Here is a 21,335-nt window from a genome sequence, read left to right on the forward strand (position 1 = left end):
CTTTTCTCTTGGATTCCTTAGATCCTGCAGCAAAAACTCTCTTATGTTTTGCTCTGTTAAATTCATCATCGTTCTCTTTCCTTAAAATGTCTGGTGACTCGTGACTCGTGCTTATGAACCTGAAGCTACTTAGGGATTTTTTAATATTTTTGAGCCTCTTTCTCATAACCTTTCCTAATATGAACATATTTGTAATGTTTCCTATCAGAAACCTAAAGAATGAAACTATCTATTGACCATCGCTCTTTCTTATCATCTATTTTTTAGAGTACGTCTCTACCACTCTTGGTTTCTCTATGAGCATTATTGGTTGACCAGCAAAGTACTAACTAGATTATTCAGTGAAATAGTTAATGGACTTTCCATAACTTAGGTGTCAACTTGTATTCATTGTTGTTTAGTTGTCATTAAATCACGCAAGGTTTATTCTCTACTACCCAGAAAGCTCCTCGTCAAAAGAATCACCCGCGGCCTGTGTTGTGGGCAGCCCCTGCACTGCCCAGAGGAAGAGCTCCAAAATACGACGGAGGGAGAAGGGAAGGCTCCCTGATGGCACTGCTTTCGCAGGTTTGGGGGTCACCCTTCTCTTCCTGGTTAAGCCCATTGGTTTATGGTCTCACTGGAGTCAGTCAACCTCAGACTAGTTGAGTCTGTGCCTCACTGATTTTTTTTAAAAATATGCAACCCCGTTTAGTTTTTCTTCAAATTTAAATTCGATTTAATTAATATATAGTGTATTATTAGTCTCAGGGGTAGAATGTAGTGATTCGTCACTTGCATATAAAACCCAGTGCTCATTCCATCAACGCCGTGTAGTTTTAAATGGAACACACGTGTTATCAACCTTAAACCATAGTAAACAATAAAACCAACAAAAATTGGGACGAAAACTCTTGAACACAAAAGAGGAACAGAAACAAAAGAATCTGGGCTTAGAATCTGGCCCCGCCAAGTGTTCCTGGGCATGACGACAGAGGCGGGAGGTGAGTCCAATGGCAGACATCAGGGTTAATTCTCCACTCTCACAAGACACCGGAGGGAACAAGACAGCTGCCTCCGTATCCCCACGCTGCCCTAGGCAGACACGGGTCCGGCGACTAACTGTCCATCTTACAGGCATTTCGCTCTCACGTAATTATTAAATGTGACTTGTAAACGAAGCATAGATCCAGCACGTAGACTTCCCGTGATAATACAGCAATGCCCAGAAGTGAGCACGTCCTGGGGCTCTGGCTGCATGACGGTGACGACATCTCCCCACATTCTTGACTCCAAACCTTGGCTGTGGGTAGACCTCAATCCACTTGTCCGTTAGACACCAAACACCATCGGAGAACAGAAGTGCAAACACGGCATAAACCGCAGAGACAGCACTCCGTCCGGGAAGAACAGGAGTACAGCGATGAGTATCAGGACCGGTGAGGAAAGGGGAGCGCGGAACAAGGCACAGAGCTTGCAGAATCGCTGATGGTCAGAGGAACCAAGGATGGTTTGGCAAAGTGGGCAGAAACAAATGGTGTGTTTTAACTATTTATTTTTAAAGATTTTATTTATTTGAGAAAGAGAGAGAACACAGAGGGAGAGTGAGATGGAGAAGGAGACTCCCCACTGAGCAGGGAGCCTGATGTGGGGCTCGATCCCAGGACCCTGGGATCACGACCTGAGCCGAGGGCAGATGTCCAACCAACTGAGCCACCCAGGCGCCCGAAACTGGTGTGTTTTTAAGCTCTGGGCGCTAATGACTGAATCACACTGAATGCATGATTGTATCTAACAATGAAACAAAATGTGTTAAACCCAAAAAGCATTCATTCCCATGAAAAATGTGCATGTTTTGAAGTCAACAGAAACCTCACCATACTTCAGTCAATCTGCATCTTCCGGGATTTTATTTTCTTAATTGGAAATACTAGTGTTTGGTGAAAGCTTATATGTCAATGGAAAACCATTCATCCTGCAAGATGTGTTGTTGAGTGAAGCCTCTCCATGTCCGTTCAGATGCAAGGACGTCCAGAAATAAAGGATTCCTGCCCTTCTGTCCTTGATGTATAATTATACTGTAATTAGAACAAATTTTTTTGTATTCCCTGAAGGAACACAAACTCTGTAGGAACCAAACTGAATGGGGAGTAATAAAGTTGTAATTAAATTGATAGTTGGTGGTTTCCCACTGCGACCATTGGACACAATGCTTAGGTTTTTTTTACAATATTTGCTCTAGAGCCCTCATGGGGGCCAGAGGATATTATGCGCTATACAAGGCAGTTATTATCACGAAGAGCAACTCACTAAAGCTCTTTAGAACATTCTCAAATTATGCAGCCTTTTGCTTGTAATTGGATTTTTGCTGGAGGTAGGGATTGGATATTTCCAAGGGGAAGACTCCTCTGGCAGTGCTCCTTCTGGCAGCGCTAACCTGATTGAAGAAGTCAGTCATAGGTGCTTAGGTTCAAGACTCCGGGACAAAATGAAAAAAACCTTCCCATTTGCTAACCCGTGGGTGGAGGGCCTTTCTGGCCACCGCTTGTGAGTATAGACCATGTGGCATCTAACTACATCAGTCTGGATGGGGCAACGCAGACTAGAACCTTGCAGGATTAGGGAAACAAACCACAGACCTGTCACTGCAAGGCTAATAATTGTATACATCGCAGCTATGGCGGTGAGGCACAAAAAGATATTTTTGGAGTCATGCTATTTTCAACATGTTAAAAATAATTAATCATACCAAATTTATGATCTTCCTTTTTAGATAGGAAAAATATTTTCTTTGGAAGAAACACACATAGATCTGCACGTTGTGGAATATGCTAGCAAGTAACCATTAGTGAGTATTAGCTATCTATAGCTGCAGAGCGAATGACTCCACAATTCAGTGGCTTGCAACAGTGCTTCTCACCTCGTTTCTGCAGGTCGGGAGTCCACTAAGAGCCCTGCTCTGGCTCAGGTCTCTACTGTCACGGTGTTGGGGGACCCAGGCATGTCAAGGCCCACCAGCAGAAGTTCTGTTCCCAGACCTGCTCGTGTGGTTGTTGGCAGGACCCACTGCTTGCAAGCTGGTGGCTGGATGCATCTCCCAGCTGCTTGCCACGCGTGTCTGCTTCAGGTCAGTCAGTGTGGCTTCGTCAGGGAGAGTGAGTGAAAGGAGCCACAGAGGGCGTGAGCAAGGGCGGGACGGTCTCCTGTAACCCACCCCCGGGAGCGGCATCCCTTCCTGTTGGCCACTTTCTGGTGGTTGGAAGCAGGTCACAGGGTCCAGCCGCAGCTCGGGAAGGGCTTCCACGGGAGGCTGGTCACGGGAGCTGTTCTAGCAGCTGCCAACTATAACCCAGCACGCAGGGAAACAGGCACATAAGGAATAAATCGAATCCCCAGATTGAGCAAACACTTCTTCACAGTCCCTTGCATCAATGCCCTCCTGCGGACCATCACATTCAGTCCAATATATCAAAATTCGTTTTTATTTTCTTTTGATTCCTAATTAGATTGCTATTCAGAAGGAGTCACTTGATGACAAAGGACAATCACAAAGATGGAACATCTTAATAGTATGACACAAAAAATAAAATACGAATGATTCAAATACTTAACTTCTCAGAAATACAGCTCTATCATAAAATGCAATACACCAGCTGACAGAAGATCTCTACTAAATTAAAGAAAGACAAATTAAGATATTAATGGACTACTGTTTTTTTCTTCTGTCACACTGGGAAAGAAATAAAGATTGAGACTATCTATGTAGATTTTTTAAATTTAAAAGAATATACTCCAAATGGTAGGGGATTCAAGAGCAGGGTTGGAGGAGCTTGGAGGTGTGATGTCCACACTATTGTAATGTGTAATGGTGAGCGTGTATTACTTTTATAGACATAACATAATTTTCATAAGCACGCAATCAGTAAGAAGGAATTCCACGAACGTGCCCTGTGTGTCCTTCATTCCCGTGTCGTGGCTGAGCTATGAGTTCAATGAGCCCTGGCTGTGGAGCGCCCACGCTGGGCCACGGCGCTGGTCCAACACCAGCTTACACACTCAGCACAGGCCGCCTTCTGCCCCACGGGACCTCACTCCGATTCTTCTAGTCTCACATAACTGGCCCTGGTTTGGAATGGGTTGTGTTTCCAAAGACCGTACGTCATAGGCACCAGTAAAGCGACGGCCTTGGGTGCTGGAAACCTGGTTCTAGAATGCGGAAATTACTCATTCGCAGGTCCTCATTTGTCCCCACAAAAATGTTCCCTCAGAACCATGTCTGTCCTTTTCCTTCACTGTCTTTCTGGCTGACAGTTAAAGATGGTTTTGCGTACCCACCACAAGCGGGACAGCGCAGCTTTTAACTAAAGCTGGGTTTCTGCAGGATGATAATAAAAGTAAAAAAGTTTCCATTGTCAACTACGTCTGAGTATCGGCACCTTACGTGGCGCTCGCTAGGGGCTCTGCACAGGAGCTTTGCCAGGAGGTCCCGACAAGCACGCAGCGCCTCTCCAGCAACGTGCGCACCGCGTCTCCAGAACCCTGGTCTGCAGACGTCCTCTCTTTTAGAGAGTTGACCTCCCCATCAGCTCAAAATGGGAAATGCAATGTAGTCACCACTCACAATGAGTTATGCAAAAGCTTGTCTCAATTTATATTTTTCACATTCATGTTTCCAGCCCAAGTCCCCACTGTGATGCGAAGCTCCCTTCAAGTTTCTGCACAGGCACAGACACAGGCCCACAGCACAAGTCGGAGCACAGGTGAGAAGGGATAGAAGAAGACAGGGGGATGGGCGCCCTCGGCAGGATGGCAGGACATCAGTCGTGACCCCTCACTCCCAGGTCTTAGATGCCTGCAGAGGCTCAGGACGGCCCCTCACTGACCCAGATCCAAGGACTCGCTTGCAAATACTGAAACCAATTTCTTGTTCTTGTTCGAAAGATTTCTCAGACACAGATCCCGTTTCTGCGCTAAATAATATTGGGATCAGGGCTACGTGCTCCAGAAAATACTGGCTGGAGAGAGAACATTGAGCCAACTACAAAAGTAGCTTATTATCAAAACTGGCATCTCCTGTCATCAGTACTTTCTGGTTGACCTTCCCACTCCATGCACACCACCCAAGTCACACACTGTGCCCAACGCCAGCCAGATTTCCCTTTGAAACCTGCTTCAAATCACCCAACACATCTCTAAAATCTTATGAACCCCTTCCCGTGACTCCCTCTCTGAGACACCATGACTATTACGGTAGTGTTCTTCCGTACTGCAAGAAATCCAATAAAGTCAGTTTTGCTTGATCAATAGGACTTCTGGGAGTATCTTTTTTTTTTTTTTTTTAGGAATTGGCAGCCAACATCTCAGGACTGTGAACCTACAAGCAATCCCTGCCCTTCAGACAACATCACGCACAGATGCGAGTACTCACTTCGATTTAATGGAGTTACATATCACAATGGTCTTGATATTGGCCATTAACCTCACATTAGAGTGACCTCAGGGTTTGCCCAGGTTTTTCAAAGCCCTCCCAAGACGTGGAGGTCTTCGCTGAGCAAGATTTAGAAAAGGTTGAGTCAATGTTACTGGGCTCTAGATGGAAATCAAAGACTAGCCATGTGAACCACTGCTCACAGTAGCCCCGTTTGCCCGGTGAAGCACATTTTGCACTGTCTTCTTGTATCAGCTACCAGACAGGTGACGATGGGCAGGAGACCCAGGAAACTCCAGTCATCCTCCTCGGTTTCAGCAGAATGCTTTCCTTAGTAGAAAGCTCAGGGAATTAGCTTTTCTATCAGCATCCATAAGTAGGGGGAGGGGTATTTCTAGTAACCTTAGTTAAGGTGGGAGTGCTTGCATGTATGTGTGGGTTTATGTATCTATGACCATGGAAATGACACAGTAGTGGTGATTACAGCAAGACAATGTCTTTCTTTGACCGGGGTCTCATTTGTTTAACCGAGACTGTACACCAGTTGATCTTCCTCATGTAATGCACAGAGAGGTACGCACTTGCGCACAAGTAATGACAATCAGATTTAAGGTAGCCATGATTTATTGATGGTCTGCTGTGTGCTAAGAAATTTGTAAATATTGTTTTAAGTTCTCTAAACCAGTGCTTCTCAAATTGAAGTCTCCGAGGATCTTGTTAAGATGCAGATTTGGATTCAGTAGGACTGGGATGGAGTCCAGGAGTTTTTGCAGGGTTGGAACTAGTCTGTATCTTGATTGTCATGGGGATTACATAAATCTATACATGTCTTCAAATTCATAGAACTGTGCGCTAAGAAATGACTCATTTTTACTGTATGATACTTTTTAAAAATAAAATTCAAGTCACACACACCAAAAAACAAAAAAAGAAAGAAAGAAAAAGAAAAAGATGTATGAAAGATGATGAGAAGCTCTGAAGAATTCATAGCATCACCATAAAATACTCCTTCCAAAATGTTTACCCTGAATCTGGCCGTGAGGAAAAGATCCATTGTTCCAAACTGAGACAGTCTATACAACAACTCGCCCAGATTCTGCGAAATAATCAATACCGTGAGAGAGAAAACAGAAAAGGCTGTAAACTGCTCAGATTTGAAAGTCTGAATACAGACATGACACCTGGATGTAGTGGGTGTTCTTGACTGCGCCTTGAGTTAGGAGACACAAAGCCCAGAAATAAGTGACATTATTGGGGTAATGAAGAAGCTTAAGTGTGAACTCAGTATTAGATGAAAGTACTGCATCGGTGTTAGAGCACCCGAATGTGACAGCTTTGTTGGTTACAGAAGAGAATGTCCTCGTTCAATTCATGCCGAAATATGTAGGCAACAAGAGAACATGATGTCTACAACTCATGCTCCCATGGTTCGGCAAGACACACACACACACGGAGTAGGGAATCAGATAGGGCAGAATTTTAATGCAGGAGAAGGGCACGTGGGTGGCCTCATACTATTCTTGCAACTAATCGGAAGGTTTATGATTTTTCAAAATAAAAAGGTGGTGTATTAATTTCCTATGACTGCTATAAAGAACGACCACAAACTTAGCAGCTAAAAACACCACAGTTGCAGTAGCTTAGACTTCTGGAGGTCAGAAATTTGAAATGGATCCGGAGGGATAAAATCAAGGGGTCAGCAGGGCTGGTTCCTTCTGGAGGCTCTAGAGGAGAACCTGTTCCATGCCTCCCCCAGCTTCTAGAGGCCACCCACATTCCTGGTCCCTTAGTTCCTTCCTCCATTGTCAAAGGCATCACTCTGGCCCCCCTTCCCATCACCACATCTGCATCCCGCTGTGGTCTCCTGCCTCTGTCTTAAAAGGTGGCTTGTGATGTCAGTGAGCCCACCTGGAGTATATCATCCAGGCTCATCTCCCATCTCAAGAATCTTGACTTAATCACAGATATGGAGACCCTTTTACCATGGAAGGTAACACACTCCCAGGTTCCGGGGATTAGGATGTGGACATTGAGGCAGGAGGAGGCACCATTCAGCCTACTGTAGTTGGCAATTGAGTTTTCCAATCCTTGTGAAAGTTTTGTAAAAGCATAAATAAGTCAATATTTTGAATAGAATGACTATCACAATACAACAGATCAAAACTTGTGGGATGCAGCCAGAAGAGTCCTTAGAGGCAAATGTATAGTATTAAATGCATATGTGAGAGAAGAAGCAGGTCTGGAACTCATCACATCACATCCTGAACTCTTTGTAATTATTTGAATCACATTTCTTTGTACTTTAATGTATCCTTGGCACTAGCAGGAGCTCTTTTTATTCCCTTCTGAACCTGAGTCTATGGGATGAGACTGAGTGGATCCCCAATAGTTTTGTTAACAGATATTGGTTGACATTATACACCTGTTAGATTTTCTGTTATAATTTTTTATTGTGATATACAGATGACATATGTATCCAAAGAGCGTGTACTAAAATATTCGTTTTATAGTTTAAAATGAAACCAATTTGACACTTCTCAGACAGCGTAATGGACAAGTGTTGAAAAACAGCCCCAAATAAGTGACAGCAATTGGGTTATTTGGCTACATATTGCTTTTGCTTTAAATTTTGTACTTTGAAAAATAAATAAATAAATTTTGTACTTTGAAATGATTATAGATTCGTGGGAAGTTGCAAAGAAATGCTCGGGATGTCCAACACACCCCTTCCCCAGCCTCTCCCATCCGACACAGCCATCCAACCAAAACCAGGATATTGACCCTGGGCAATCCATAGAGTTTGTCCATAGAATTCACTCCAGGTGCACTCATTTGTGTGTAGGTGACTTTAGGCAGTGTTACCACGTGTGTGGACTCACGTGGGTGTCACCGCAATTAAGAAACGCAACTGAACTATGAGCCCAGGACTTCCCCAGGCCACCCTTTGGACCCGTCCTCCCCTATTCCTACACCTGCCACTACCAAACCATTCTCCATCCCTGGAATTGTGTCATTTCATGAATGCTAGAAAAAAGAAACCATATAGGATATCTCTTTTGAGATTGGCGTTCTTCACTCCATAACCTTCCCCAAGGTGCATCCATACTCGTGTACAATAGCAGTTTGCTTCTTTCTGTTGCCGCGTCGTACGCTCTGGCATACATGTACCACGGTTTGATTAACCACTTGCACCTTAAAGGACACCTGCACAGTTTCCTGTGTTGAGCTGGTATGCACGAAGCTGCCATGAGCACTCACGTACAAGTTTCTGCATCCAAATAAGCTTCCATTTCTCTGGGAGAAATGTCCAAGAGCGCACGTCCTCATTCACTGGGTGAGTCTATTTCATATTCTTTGCACGTGAGAAAAAGGCTGCTTATAAAGGTCTTCACAAGGTCCCGTCTGTAGAGCCCTCCAAACCCGGAGATGTGCCTTCGTGCAACATTCATGATGATGTTGCGTGTGAAGTATGGGGCTATCATCCGTGTGCACGGACTCTTCCAGGAGTGTTCTCACCTCCCTTCAACAAGGTGAATAGGGGAGGAGGAAAGGAAGAATGCAAAGAGAGAAAAGGCCTTCCCGCATCTGAAACGTGGACTGCAGAGATCACCCCTTCAGAAGTGGGGCCAAGAAGCTCGTCAGACCTGGACAGTGTGTCATGAATTCCTTCTCTGGCTGGATTTTCCTCCTGCAAGTGGCCTCCGGTGGATCCCAGCTCCAAGCACAGGACCAACCTAGGAAGGGTCGCTCTTGAAAAATGAAAGAGAAGGTCGTACCTGTCATTTTAAGGTGGTTTCACTAGTGTCCTGTGTTTGTAGGCGCTGCTGTCCAGAACCTTCTGGGCAATCTCGGTCTTCAGTCTCTGGGTCTCTGGTTGTGCCTCAGGGTCACAGTCCCACCCCCACCACCCATGCCCTCTGCTGTCCCATCCGATCACAGAAGCCTGGACTCAGACCTCTTCCCCTCCCTTGGAGCACTTGCACCATCTGCCCTAACCCCCGGGTTCCTCCACCCAAACCCAGTACAGAGCAGGACAGCCGCTCCTGGCTTCCTGTGTCTTTGCTACATCCACAGCATTGGGTGAAGATTCAAAGCTTACAAACAACCTTCTCCAATTTTCTTGACATTCCTGTTCTGCCTACATGTTGCTGTTTTTTTTTTGTTTTTTTTTTAGTTTACTACTAGCTTTTTAGAAGTAGAAAGCATAGATATTCATTCTGAGTGACAATAAAAGAAAAATCCGTATCCTAAAAAGCTGGAAGATGTTTCGTACTTACCATTGAAGGGGAAACTTGCCCCTTCCTAACTGCTGTTACTCACGCTTGCTCTCACGCACATGCTACGGGTCACAGTCCAGATTGACGACTAGCCGTCTTGACCGACTACACCTATTTCTCAAGGAATTAGCCAATCCCTATCACGTCCAGTGTCAGCCATGTTCCGTAGGAACTGTAACGAATGCAGGATTTTAAGTCAGAAGTTCATGATGAGATCAGCCATCCCGTTCTCTTCCAAGGCGAGCAGATTATTTCGGTATGTTGGTGCGTCTATTCATTCGTCCTTTCAATAGAGCTGGAACTTAGTTGTATGAAGGGACGAGCACGTTTCCGTGGTTCATGGTGCTCTGGGGGCTTGCAGAGAAAGACCATGTGCAAACGTTATATGTCACCAGGACAGTTTTCTTTTATTCAAATTTGTGTTTCTCTGTAGTTTATATGTGATCGGTTTCCAGTTTCCCTGTTCTTCTCTCTTTTTGTTGTGGGGGGAGGAAGAGGCAGAAAGGCGAGTATTATCAGATTTTGCCAGTGTTTCCATGGCTGCCAATGACATGCCCGAGTTTTTTTTTCCTGATAGCACATAATAAAACAGATATTAATGTAAATAATTCTAAATGCCATCTAAATTTATGTTTCCCTGCAGAATTAGACAACTGAGAGGCTGAGTATGTCTTATTCCCTTCCTCCCTAGCAGCCGGAGGGGGCCCTGGGACACCGGAAGAGGCCACTGGGGTCTATGTCAGGAAAGGGCAGCAGGAACCCCACAAACCTTCTTCTCAACTTCAAGGGAAAGGAAGCTCTGAAGCAGGTGGGGGGCTGGCTTTTTCAGATTACCTATATTTAGCGCTTCCTGAAAGTAGCTATTTTGAGTAGGGTGTGAAGGAAAACAGCAGTGGATTTTGAAAGAGGAGAGAGTGTGTAAGAAAGCAGAGGAAATGAAAGCTAGAAGACAAGCCCCGGTGACTCAGATCACTGTGTTTTGGGTTTGCATCTAGGGGACTAGTGGAAAGCGTGGCCCCCACTGAGAACAGGAGGACAGAGAAGCATTTGGAGAAGAAATGCATAGGACAGGAGGCAGGCGAGCAGTGAGCAGCTCTGGCCGCCCTGCCTGGGACCCCTCTCGCTGATGGAGACCGTCATCCTCACTGGGACAGTTCCAGCGTTTTCCCTGTGACACCCGGGCACCAAGCCTTTCACGTCTGTGGCTGTACTCGATCCTAGCAGATGAGACTTCTGTTTGCCCCGGTCATGGTCAGGGTCATGGTCACGGTCAGCGTGGAGCCCAGCACGGCCCCTGCGCACGCAGCGTGTTTCTAGCTACGGGAGCCACAGCACAAACAGCCCTGCTCCAGACACTCTGCACAGCAACTCGTTCTAAATGTGATTGTAAAAATCTCAATTAAGAGGACCTTCAATTAATCGAGTGTTCTGGGTAATTTAATTTCCTGGCTTAATTGAGCACTAACCAGAAAAACTTTTCCATTAAAACACGTTTTTTTCCAAAGTGTATGAGATGCACTTTCTTAACATCATGAACCCGATTTAAATTTTCTCTGATAATGAAGTCACTGACAGTGCCTGGGGCCAACCGGGCAGAAACCGGCTTCTCACCATCCAGCCACACACACGCCGCTCCGTGTGGCGTCAGACTGTTCCGTGTTCTCTAGTCTGTCACTAATGAGGGCGGCAAAGGACGTCTCTGGGCACAAGGCTTTTCCTTTCATACTTCAAATTAGTTTCAGATGTGCCTAAAGTGGACTGTTAGGGTCAACTGGGTTATAAGATTTTTTATAGTTTTTTTCAGTGTTTCCAAAAAATGTTTCCAAAATGCTGCACAAGTGTTCACCACGCTGCTGCTAGAACTCTCTCTCTCTCTACACACACACACACACGCACACACACATACACACACACGTTTAATTTTTATTTATTTATATATTAAATTTATTAAATTTACTTATATACATTTATATACAAACATTTATATAAATTATATACATTGCAGAGTATAATTGCTAATGCTAAATTTAAACTGGTAACTGAGGATCTGGGAGACGGGTGAGAAAGGCTCTGGGTGAAGAGGAGGCTGGAGAGGGAGAATGATGCAGCAGGAGAGGAAGGAAGAAGCAGAGACCAGTCTCAGGGGAAAGAAAGCAAGCCCTTCATGCACTGCGGGCAAGGGCGTGCTGGTGAATCTTGACCACCATCTCTCCAGAGAAGGGAACAGAAACCCTGATTTGCAGCGCTTGCTGAAGTGTGCGCGTTCTTGCCGTGGCCAGTTTCCTCTCCTTTAACTCAGAGCTGGGAGGCATGGGACCCCAGGGCTCTTGTGACCCAGTGGGAGCCAGCCCCACACCCCGGCTGTGAGATACCAGGGGACGACCGGGAGGGATAGAGAGGACGAAGGTCCTCGAGTGTGGCTGTGCCACCCCATCGTCCACGCTGCACCAGGTAAGACTTGCCACCCGATGCTTCAGGACACTACAAGGACCCTGAACAGAGGACCGGGGACCTGGACGCCCTGTGCGGTCAAGAGAAACACATGCACCTTGACCATGGCGCAGCTGAACACACCCCACAGGGAGACAGCCTACGCACTGGGAGGCAGTGTCCTGTAGGAGCCCCCATGACCCCTGACCTTTTCATGGAGTCTTGTTCAATCTGACCAGACAATGGATGCCTCGCGCCTTGCTGTGGATTTCATTGCATACGTAGTACTCTTCTTGGCCTTTTATTTCTGCCAAAGTAGAAAATGCTAATGCAAAATCATACCGGCTCAGGATGAGTGACAGTAAGTGGTTGACGATTCTGGCAGAGGGTTCTAAGTCCTAAGGACAAGGGTTGAAAGCAGACATAGAAATGAGGAGCTATTTCATGGTGGACCTTTTCTCCGGGGCTTTATCTGATTTTGGGTTAAGGAGCACATAATACTCAAAAGCCAGAGGTTAAAAGTTTCAACAGAGAGATCACAGCAAATGGATTCTTCATCTAGCCCCTTATTTCATCTGGCTTTAGAAAGTGTTTCTTCGTGTCCTCTTTTCAGCATTTGGATCTGGTGTTAAATTATTCATACGATGACTTTGCCTTATTTCTCGAACAAATTTAGAAAAACATAAAATGCGGGGAAAATGTTGATGGCCGAGGCATTTTCTCTCCTCACGAATTTTGATAGCCTGTCCATGACAGAGCTTGCCCGCGTACTAACCATTTCCTCTATTTTCTCTATTTCTGTTGCTTTGACACGGGGGCCCTCCCCAGGTTAGCCAATCTCCAGGGACGGTAATGACTCACCTATACGCATGCGTTTCGTGCACAAACCGGCCACTGCGGAGGGCACGTGGCCACGTTGTGCTCAGTGAGGGGTCCACAGAAGTGCCGTAGAGAACGCCGAGGATTTGTCGCTGGAGCTCAAGCCGACATCAGGGGCCCTTAGGAAGCCTCCTAGACCTAGAGAAGGGGGAGCTGAGTCATCTAATGAATCTGGATCTCTCCTAATTCCATGAAGCCACTGGATTCCTTCCATGTGACAACGAATAAACATTGACACTGTTTAAATAACTATTATTTGAGATTTTGCTGTTACCTTCAGCCAAAGAGCCTCATGTCATGTACTATCCTAAAGGAAAACAGAAACAAAATATGTAATATGTCGGCCTGAAGCGATGCGTTCAGGCCTGCGAAGGTTCCCAATTTGTCCCAACGACATGTCTCTTGATTATGCGACTGCCATTATCAGGATCAGAAAAAAAAGCGTGTCACTCACCTTTAATGTCAAACCCTCGGCCAATGCATTTCTTTTCAGCTGTCCACGCACACGGTACACGCCCTGCTCTGCTACTTTCTCTAAATACAGACCAACAAGATGTTTGTGGCCATCATCGGATTACATTTACAATGTTCACCGTTTCCTGGAACGGTAAATCGAGAGCAGGAGACACATGGTTAAGCAGCAACAGCCCTGGAAAATAATGCAGCACGAGATTTGACATTTGAGTAGAATTACCGCCTGTCCTTGCCGGTCACTCTGGGTCCCCCGTGGGTACTGACCCCAGGGTGCTTTCTGCAGAGCATGTGACCTCCTGCAAAATTATCACAAATTACCCAAATGACAACAGAACGTCATCTCCTACATGGACTCTCTGCTGCCCCCTCAGAGGTCCCACCAGGATGTCCTGAGCCCACTGAACACGCAGCAGAATCAGCAAACACACCAGTGCGCCCATGGCCACTCTTCTAGACGCGAGGCCACTGAGATTACCTGACGGCCGCCAACAAGGACAGGAATTGTAACCAAAACAGCTGTGCTTTCTCCCTGAGCTCATCTGTAATCAACACTGAATCTGGTCTTCCAGGTCCCTCTGCAGTGGTAAGACCTGGGTCTCTCTCCGCCGTTAAAAGTACAATTTGGGGTTTCTTTGTTTTCCTTAAAAACAACTCATTAACTTCACACTCAAAAGCATTATTTTGCAAGTGTTTCTATTTTTAAAAAATGAGACCTTAATGATGGAGAAAATTTCACGAATTGATAAACTTTCCGACCAAAGGATTCATGGGCGAGAGGGCTCCAGACCCATGATGTGACATTGTCAGAGGGTCGTGTCTTCTTTCCTAAGCACTTTTTTTTTTTTTTTTTGAGGGGAGGGGAGATTCTTGTCTTAGAAAAATTGTCGTACTCACAGATGGACAGATTTGGGTTTCACGACGCTCTACGTGTCGTGTTTGGCTACTCCTTTCTCTCTACCTCTGTGCTTCACTGAATCATGACTTCGGCTTCAAAAGCAAAACACCTGCAACTTAACCCAGGTGAGAAAGTGGACACAAGGCCGCAGGCAGGAGGGCGGGGCGAGCCGTTCTGCTCCCTCCCCTTAGTTCTAGGGCGGCCGGAGGGCCTGAGGGACGTCCCACCCGGGGGTGTGGGGCTGGTGGGGTGCCAGCTGGTGCTTTGTCCTCAGCTCGCTGTCCGCTCCCTCATCAAAAACAACAACAGTGTTGTCATGATGACGCCGAAGCTCTGTCACAATCTCGGAGGCAGGTGACGGCCTCTCTGGGTCCCCCAGTGACGTGATATTCCAGGTTGGGCAAAGGCGGCTCTTACGGTGCTCAGGCCCGTCTGGAGGGAGCAGCACGGAGGCAGGGCAGAGCCACGGGCCTGGCAAGGAAGCGGACGAGGTGAGTGCGGACCGTCAGGAGTGCCGACCACTGACCCCCAGTCGCGGTTTCTGGGGTAGCCGCAGGTCAGCAGAGCCAGGACAGGATGGATGCGGGGCCGTCGGTCTGTGGGATTCAGAGGAACTTGAGTTGTCAGGAGTGGAGTGTGCATCTGGAATCGGGCCAGCCAATAGAATACTCCACACAGCTTGGGCCTGGGACCCAGACCAGCCAGGTCCCCTCACGCTGAGAGCTGACGGGACTCGTCTGGGAGGTGCCGGTGAGCCGCAGCGCTACCCGGACTACGCCTATGTCTCCATGCCAATCTTGGGGGCTGCTGGACACGGAGGAGGCCAGGGATCCCCTGCAAATTCCACCAATCTGCTGCCAGGAAAACTTTCATCAAAGGGGAAACTTGATTTAATAAGCAATGCCCCTTCCTCTGGAGGTTTAGGGGAGCTGGCAGACATCCCCAGTGGACCCTGGCTCACAGCAGGGACTCTCAAATGTTCTTCCATGTTTGATTACCCAGGACCATCTTGAGCTAAGGCCACATTCCAGCCCTACTGCATTATGATTTCTGGACTGGGGCCTGGGCATCAGCAGGTTTCAGAACTTCTCCAGGTAACGCCAACGTGCAGCATTGGGGTACGAAGGGATGACAGCCTCGCCACTCCAAGTGTGGTGGGTGACCAGGAGCAGGAGCATGGCCGGGAGCCTCCTGGGAGTGCAGAGGCCCAGGCCCAGCCCAGCCCTGCCTCCAGCTCTGGGAGTCACCAGGTCCTTCAAGAGCTTTATCTGCATATTAAAGCTTGATAAGTACCGGATGGGATGCCCTTTAATGGGGTCTAATGGGGCCTGCTGATTGCAATTATCTGCATAAGTGGAGAAACCCCTGAATAATGTAGCAATAATGACCCGGGCTGGGGGTGGGGGGCATGCCTAGAGCCAGAGCTGGAAAGCCATTAGAAGAGGCTTCAAGAAGTGGAGAGGTGCCGGTTGATTGTTGTACGGACACAGTCTTCACACTGTCGCAAGCCTTCCAGGGTCCTGCGTGGGCACGGGTTTCTGTTTGCTTCCACTGAAAGCTCAGAATGTGACAAGACAGCTCTGAGTGCTTTGAGCTTCTCAATTTAATCCTAAAGGCCTCCCACATGGCCGATGCTAATTCCCTTTTTACAGAAGATGAGAGAGGTTAAAATCCTGCCCACGGTCCCCTAGCTATTCACTGGCAGACAAAGGGTTTTATCTTGTGTATAGCTGCTGATTTGTTTTCCCTGTGTTACCCAAAGTCGGGTTTATACTATAATTCGCGTTGAGGAGGAGGAGTAAGGACCGAGGGCGGCCCGCAGAAACCGTGCCCAGAAACGGCGCTGGGGTTCTCGATAGCAAACCCACGTAACAGCCTGCCCTTGAAGAGGGGGTGGAGAGGGGGACACAGGATTAAAAGGGAGATTTTCTTGACTCCTGTTTGGAACCAAGGAGCTCCCTGCCTCTACTCTCCCTCCCACCTCACCCTCCCGAAGCCTGAGTGGGGCAGCCTGGGGCAGGGGCCGGCAGGGGCTGCGGTAGCAAAGATGTTGGGGTTCGGAGCTGACAGCCAAGAAAGAACTCTTGAGACGTCTTTGATGCAAAAAGGTGGTTTCATTAAAGCACAGGGACAGGACACGAGGAAAAGGAGTGACCGACCACACACTTTCAAGTCGGCAGGGGTCAGGGACAGTGTAAGTCTCTAGGGAATTTTGGAAGCAAGACCTCCAGGACCTCGACCGGGCCAGCCATTGTTGGGAAAAGGCCATTCATCACTGTCTAATAAAAGCCAGCCGTGAGATCCCCAGACGTACATCGGTGGGTCATAGGCCTGGGGGATGATCGACCACATGCGTCTTGGGGGTGGGGTGGTTAGGGACAAAGGAAGTCTGCAGAGGAACTTCTACATGTCACAGCAGACGCACAGGACCCCGGGCTCCCCGCCCCTAGCAAAGTGCCAGCATCCACGCAGCCGAGCTCCTGGAGGAGCTGCTCTGCCTGAGGCAACGGCCCGCCAGTGGGCTGCAGGCAGCGCAGAACTCAATCCTGCCTTCGCCTTTGTTTCCCACACCAGGGACCACCTGGGAACAGCTTCTGGAGGGGCACCTGGGTGACTCAGTAGGATAAGCGGCTGCCTTCTGCTCAGGTCATGACCCCAAGGTCCTGGGATTGAGCCCCTCTCTTCCTCTGCTTCTCCCGTCCTGCTCCTGTGCTCTCTCTCTCTCTCTCTCTCTCAAACGAATAAATACAATCTTAAAAGGAAGGGAGGAAGGAAGAAAGGAAACCTCCTGGAAACGCTGTCCCCATCCCAGCCCCGCGTAGAGCCTGACGGCCGCCCGTCGGGCCGTGAGCACACGCAGCAGGTGCAGGAGAACTAGCTTAAGACCCTCACAGACGCGCCAGACCACAAAGAATCAGAAACACCACCACCTTCCAGCCAGGGGGTCAGAACTGAAGCTTTATTTCAGTAGGTTTCATGATTTTCAGAACATCACTGGCAACTAGAAACTGGTATGCAAGGGCGGTTTTTATAACTGAAGAGTAAATAAAATAGAATTGATAACGGAACTGTAACGATATACACCATAAATATAAATATACACGTTGATGTCCCACACGTATAAAAGTCATGCTCTGTAAATACTCTTGTCCACGTACTGTCTCTGTGGGGCACCGAGTTCCAGGATGGGGCTTCGAGGGTTTACGTGTGTCCCGTTAGTGATGGATGCTTCCGGAGAGCTTACGTAGGAGCGACACTTTACAAATCTTGGAAAGGAGATTAAGTATCACAGAGCAATTTTTAAAACCTTTAATAGTTATTTGTTCTACAAAGAACGAGCATTTCTTCAGTATTAGAAATGGTGAAACAAGTATGCTAGCTTACAGATATGTACAAGGTACTGCTTTATACTTCAAAAATGCAGGAAGATAAATTATATATATATCTAAAATATATATATAATTTTAGATCTAATAAACAATTCGATATTGCTCTTGTGTTGGTCTTGCTGTATTGCATGCATGCTCGGGGCACGTCCGTGGCTTGTCGCCAGATGGAGGAGGGACTGGAAGGGACAGGAGGGGACTCATGGAGCCCCATGCTTATCCCCGGAATGCCACCTTCAAAGCAATATTTTGAGTTTCGTGACGTCCTGCAGCTAGCTCAACAACCTCTGTGCCTGTGGGCAACGTAGGGTGGGTCCTTCGGAGCCACGGCCACGTTACTCAGGACGGGGCCACATCAATGCTACACATGTCTGATTCCGTAGAACTAACGTCTCAAACCCTGCGACAACTGGAACCTCCTCAAAGACTGTTTTGAGATCATCGCCAAACCCTCAGCGCGGTTCCTAGGAAGTAGAGCAGAGCGAAGACCCGTGACTGAGGCATCAGTGGCCTTCCTAGAAACTCACAGGCAAGGTGCAGAGGAACAAAATGGGTCCTGAATACACCCTGATTTTCAACCATCAGAAGCTTCTCCCATTGATGAAGCTCTAAACACTGAAGGGCAGACACGGATGTGGGAGGCGGAACGGCAACTGTGACTGTACCAGTGGGGACAGGGCACCGGGCAGGGAGGCCTCACGCCGGGAGCCGCAGGGACGCGCAGCCCGTGGCAGACCCCGGCCCCCGATCAACCCCATGACGTCCTGTTTCTGCTTCCACTTAACCCCAATCATCCAAATGACAAAGTTATAACATTTCTCTGAGAATAGAAATAGGAAAAAATAAGGTTGAAAAACAAATGTTCTAGAAAATTCACCAGCTAGGTGTCACTGTGAAGGCTGTGGGGCAGCCACCTGCTGAAAGGAAGATTCTGGAGTCGGGGCCAGTGTGAGCTATGCCAACTAGAACAAACAGGAGAACTCATGGGCTCTGTCAGTGGGAACCTTCTGGAAGCAGAGCCAAACCAGACTGGACAGAGCAGCTAAGCCAAGTGGGCTGTGCCCTGCGCAGGACACAGCAAGCTGCCTGTCTCCAGCCACCATCCCGTCTCCTCGCCAGCATGCAGGAACCCACAGAGGCCCTGAGTGGGTCTGGAGGATTAAAAATGCACACAAGGTCATTAAGAGGAAAAGATCATTGTTTCCGGAGTGAACAGCGCATTGAACAGCTCTTAGAAGACACTGATGACGGAGCATGCAAGATAATCTATTACTTGAACACGTGTTCCAGGAATATACTTCTGTTACAGACAGAGCATCAAAAACACAGTGAACAACTTCTGTTTCAAAGTATTTCGTTGAGGTGCAAAGTATGGCATATAGATATCCAGGTGATTTAGAAAACGGGTGTGCTTCTGGTCTTCGGATGGCCTTTGACGGCTGTTCCCAGCTGAATACAGATGGAGTTATTGAGAAGAAGGAAACCATCTTGGAGGGAAAATAATTGTCTAAAAATAGCTACTTTAATTGCATTTATTTAAAATCTGAGGGGCTAGAAGAAGCAGACCCCTCCTGGGTCAAAGGAAGGAAAAAGCACATTTCTAGAACCCTCCAGGGTAACACACAGAGCATTTCCGCACCGCGTTAGTCATGTCAAAATATCCTCACTCCCGCCCTGAAGGGTCTCTGACCCAGCAGGAGGCCCTTCGTGAGCTCATCATTGTATGTGAAATCAATACTCCAAAAAGTGACAGGGACACCTGTTAACTAGGTCTAGTGATGGGAGTGCCTCCCCTTAGAGCAGAGAGGCTCACAAGTCAGGGACCCGGCAGGGAGCGCCCCCGGGGGACGCTGTGCCGTGATGTTTGTAACTCAGCTCAAGGCCCTGGGCTCCTCACCTCCCACCCCTCCCGCCCCCAAGGGTGTCCAGCTCCCAAGCGAGCGGAGGGAAAGGCCTGGTCTGGCTGGGCCGCAGCTGCGGGGTCCCACGCTGTCACACACATGCAGATGGGACCCGCTCCCGCCAGCCCCGACTGCTCCCGCAGCTGCCAGCTGATGCCTCCTCCGGCCCAAGCCGCCTTCAGGGACGGCCGCGCCGCTCTCAGTTCCCCGCGAAGCCCGGCACGGGGGTCTCCAACTGAACCGCTGGGCGGAATCCCTGATTCTGGAGAGGGGGTGCTTGTCGGGGGTGGCATGAGAGGCCCTCTCGGGCACGACAGGGCACGTCTGGGTCAAAGGCGATATTGAACACGTAGGCATCGTACATGCTACCCTGACGACGGTGGGTGTCACGTGGGGAGGGGGAGGGGACGGGACTGGGGGGACACGCCACGACTCCTCCCGCCGACGGGCCTTCACATGACCACGCATTTGCCCTTGAGCTTTTCCTTCCTCTTCTGCTGCTTGCTCTTTTTGCCGTCGATCTGGAGGCTGACGGTCCTGCGCTTCTCCAGGTTGAGCAGCTCCTGGAAGAGCTCCTTCACGTTGTGGTTGAGCTTGGCCGAGGTCTCCATGAAGGCGCACTTCCACTTCCGGGCCAGGGCCTCGGCCTCGCCGCTCTCCACCTCGCGGTTGGGGCTCTCGTCGCACTTGTTCCCCACCAGCATGATGGGGATGCTCTCCACGTCGCCTTTGATCTCGCAGATCTGTTCGTAGATGGGCTTTAGCTCCTCCAGGGACTGCCGGCTGGTGATGGAGTAGACCAGGATGAAGGCGTGGCCCTTGGAGATGGACAGCCGCTGCATGGCTGGGAACTGGTGGCTGCCCGTCGTGTCCGTGATCTGCAGCGTGCAGATGCTCTTATCGCAGCTGATCACCTGCCGGTAGGTGTCCTCCACCGTGGGGATGTAGCTCTCCCGGAACGTGCCCTTCACAAACCTCAAGACCAGCGAGCTCTTGCCAACACCCCCTGCCCCGAACACGGCCACGCGGTAGTCGTTGCTCTGTTCTGGCATCTTGCTTGAGACCTCTGACTGTCACCAGGAAGCACCTAGCAGAGGAACCAGACATGGGAGAGAATTCATTAAAAAAAAAAAAAAATGTAAAGAAAATCTCGAGAAGGATTTCTTTACCCTCTTTGGATAGCTTAAAAAGAGCTGGAGGGGTACATTTAGCTTTCACTGTCCCGACACAAGATAATTCGAATTTCATTTAAAAATTCTACACTTCTAAATCCAGCAATTATGGTCAATCTCCAGTTTTCAATAGGGCGATCACTGTATTCAGCAGCTAAATAAAGTCAGTCTGTTTCTCCTTCTCAGATCATGACTCTGAGCATCCCTGTGCCCAGGGAGAAGGTGCCAAGTCAGTCCAAGGGAGGTGGAATCAAGGAAAGGCAAAGGGGACATGGGAATGAACCAGTCTCCCCAAAAACACACACACACACACACAATCACAGAGGACCCTTATTGTTTTATCCAATGTACTGTGAACACACAATATTCAGGTAATAATAATAATAATAATATATGATTTTTTATAAGTACAGGGAGGGGGAAAGGGGAGGAGAATGCTATTAATATCTAGTCAATGTTTATATTGACTCATGAAATCCTCACCACCTTACAGCACTGGTATCACCGTCCCTGT

The 21,335-nt window shown here is 48.1% G+C and overlaps 1 protein-coding gene across 1 annotated transcript; it reads right to left on the bottom strand.

Annotated features, from left to right (window-relative positions):
* Positions 1 to 17,746: 17,746 nt before the first annotated feature.
* DIRAS2 (DIRAS family GTPase 2) lies at positions 17,747 to 20,713 on the bottom strand. The gene has a single exon (XM_057305614.1). It carries the CDS (start codon positions 20,699 to 20,701, stop codon positions 20,102 to 20,104), a length of 600 nt encoding a protein of 199 aa, XP_057161597.1. The 5' UTR covers positions 20,702 to 20,713; the 3' UTR covers positions 17,747 to 20,101.
* Positions 20,714 to 21,335: the final 622 nt, after the last annotated feature.

Source organism: Ursus arctos, unplaced genomic scaffold, assembly GCF_023065955.2.
Source record: "Ursus arctos isolate Adak ecotype North America unplaced genomic scaffold, UrsArc2.0 scaffold_33, whole genome shotgun sequence".
Lineage (NCBI taxonomy): Eukaryota > Metazoa > Chordata > Mammalia > Carnivora > Ursidae > Ursus > Ursus arctos.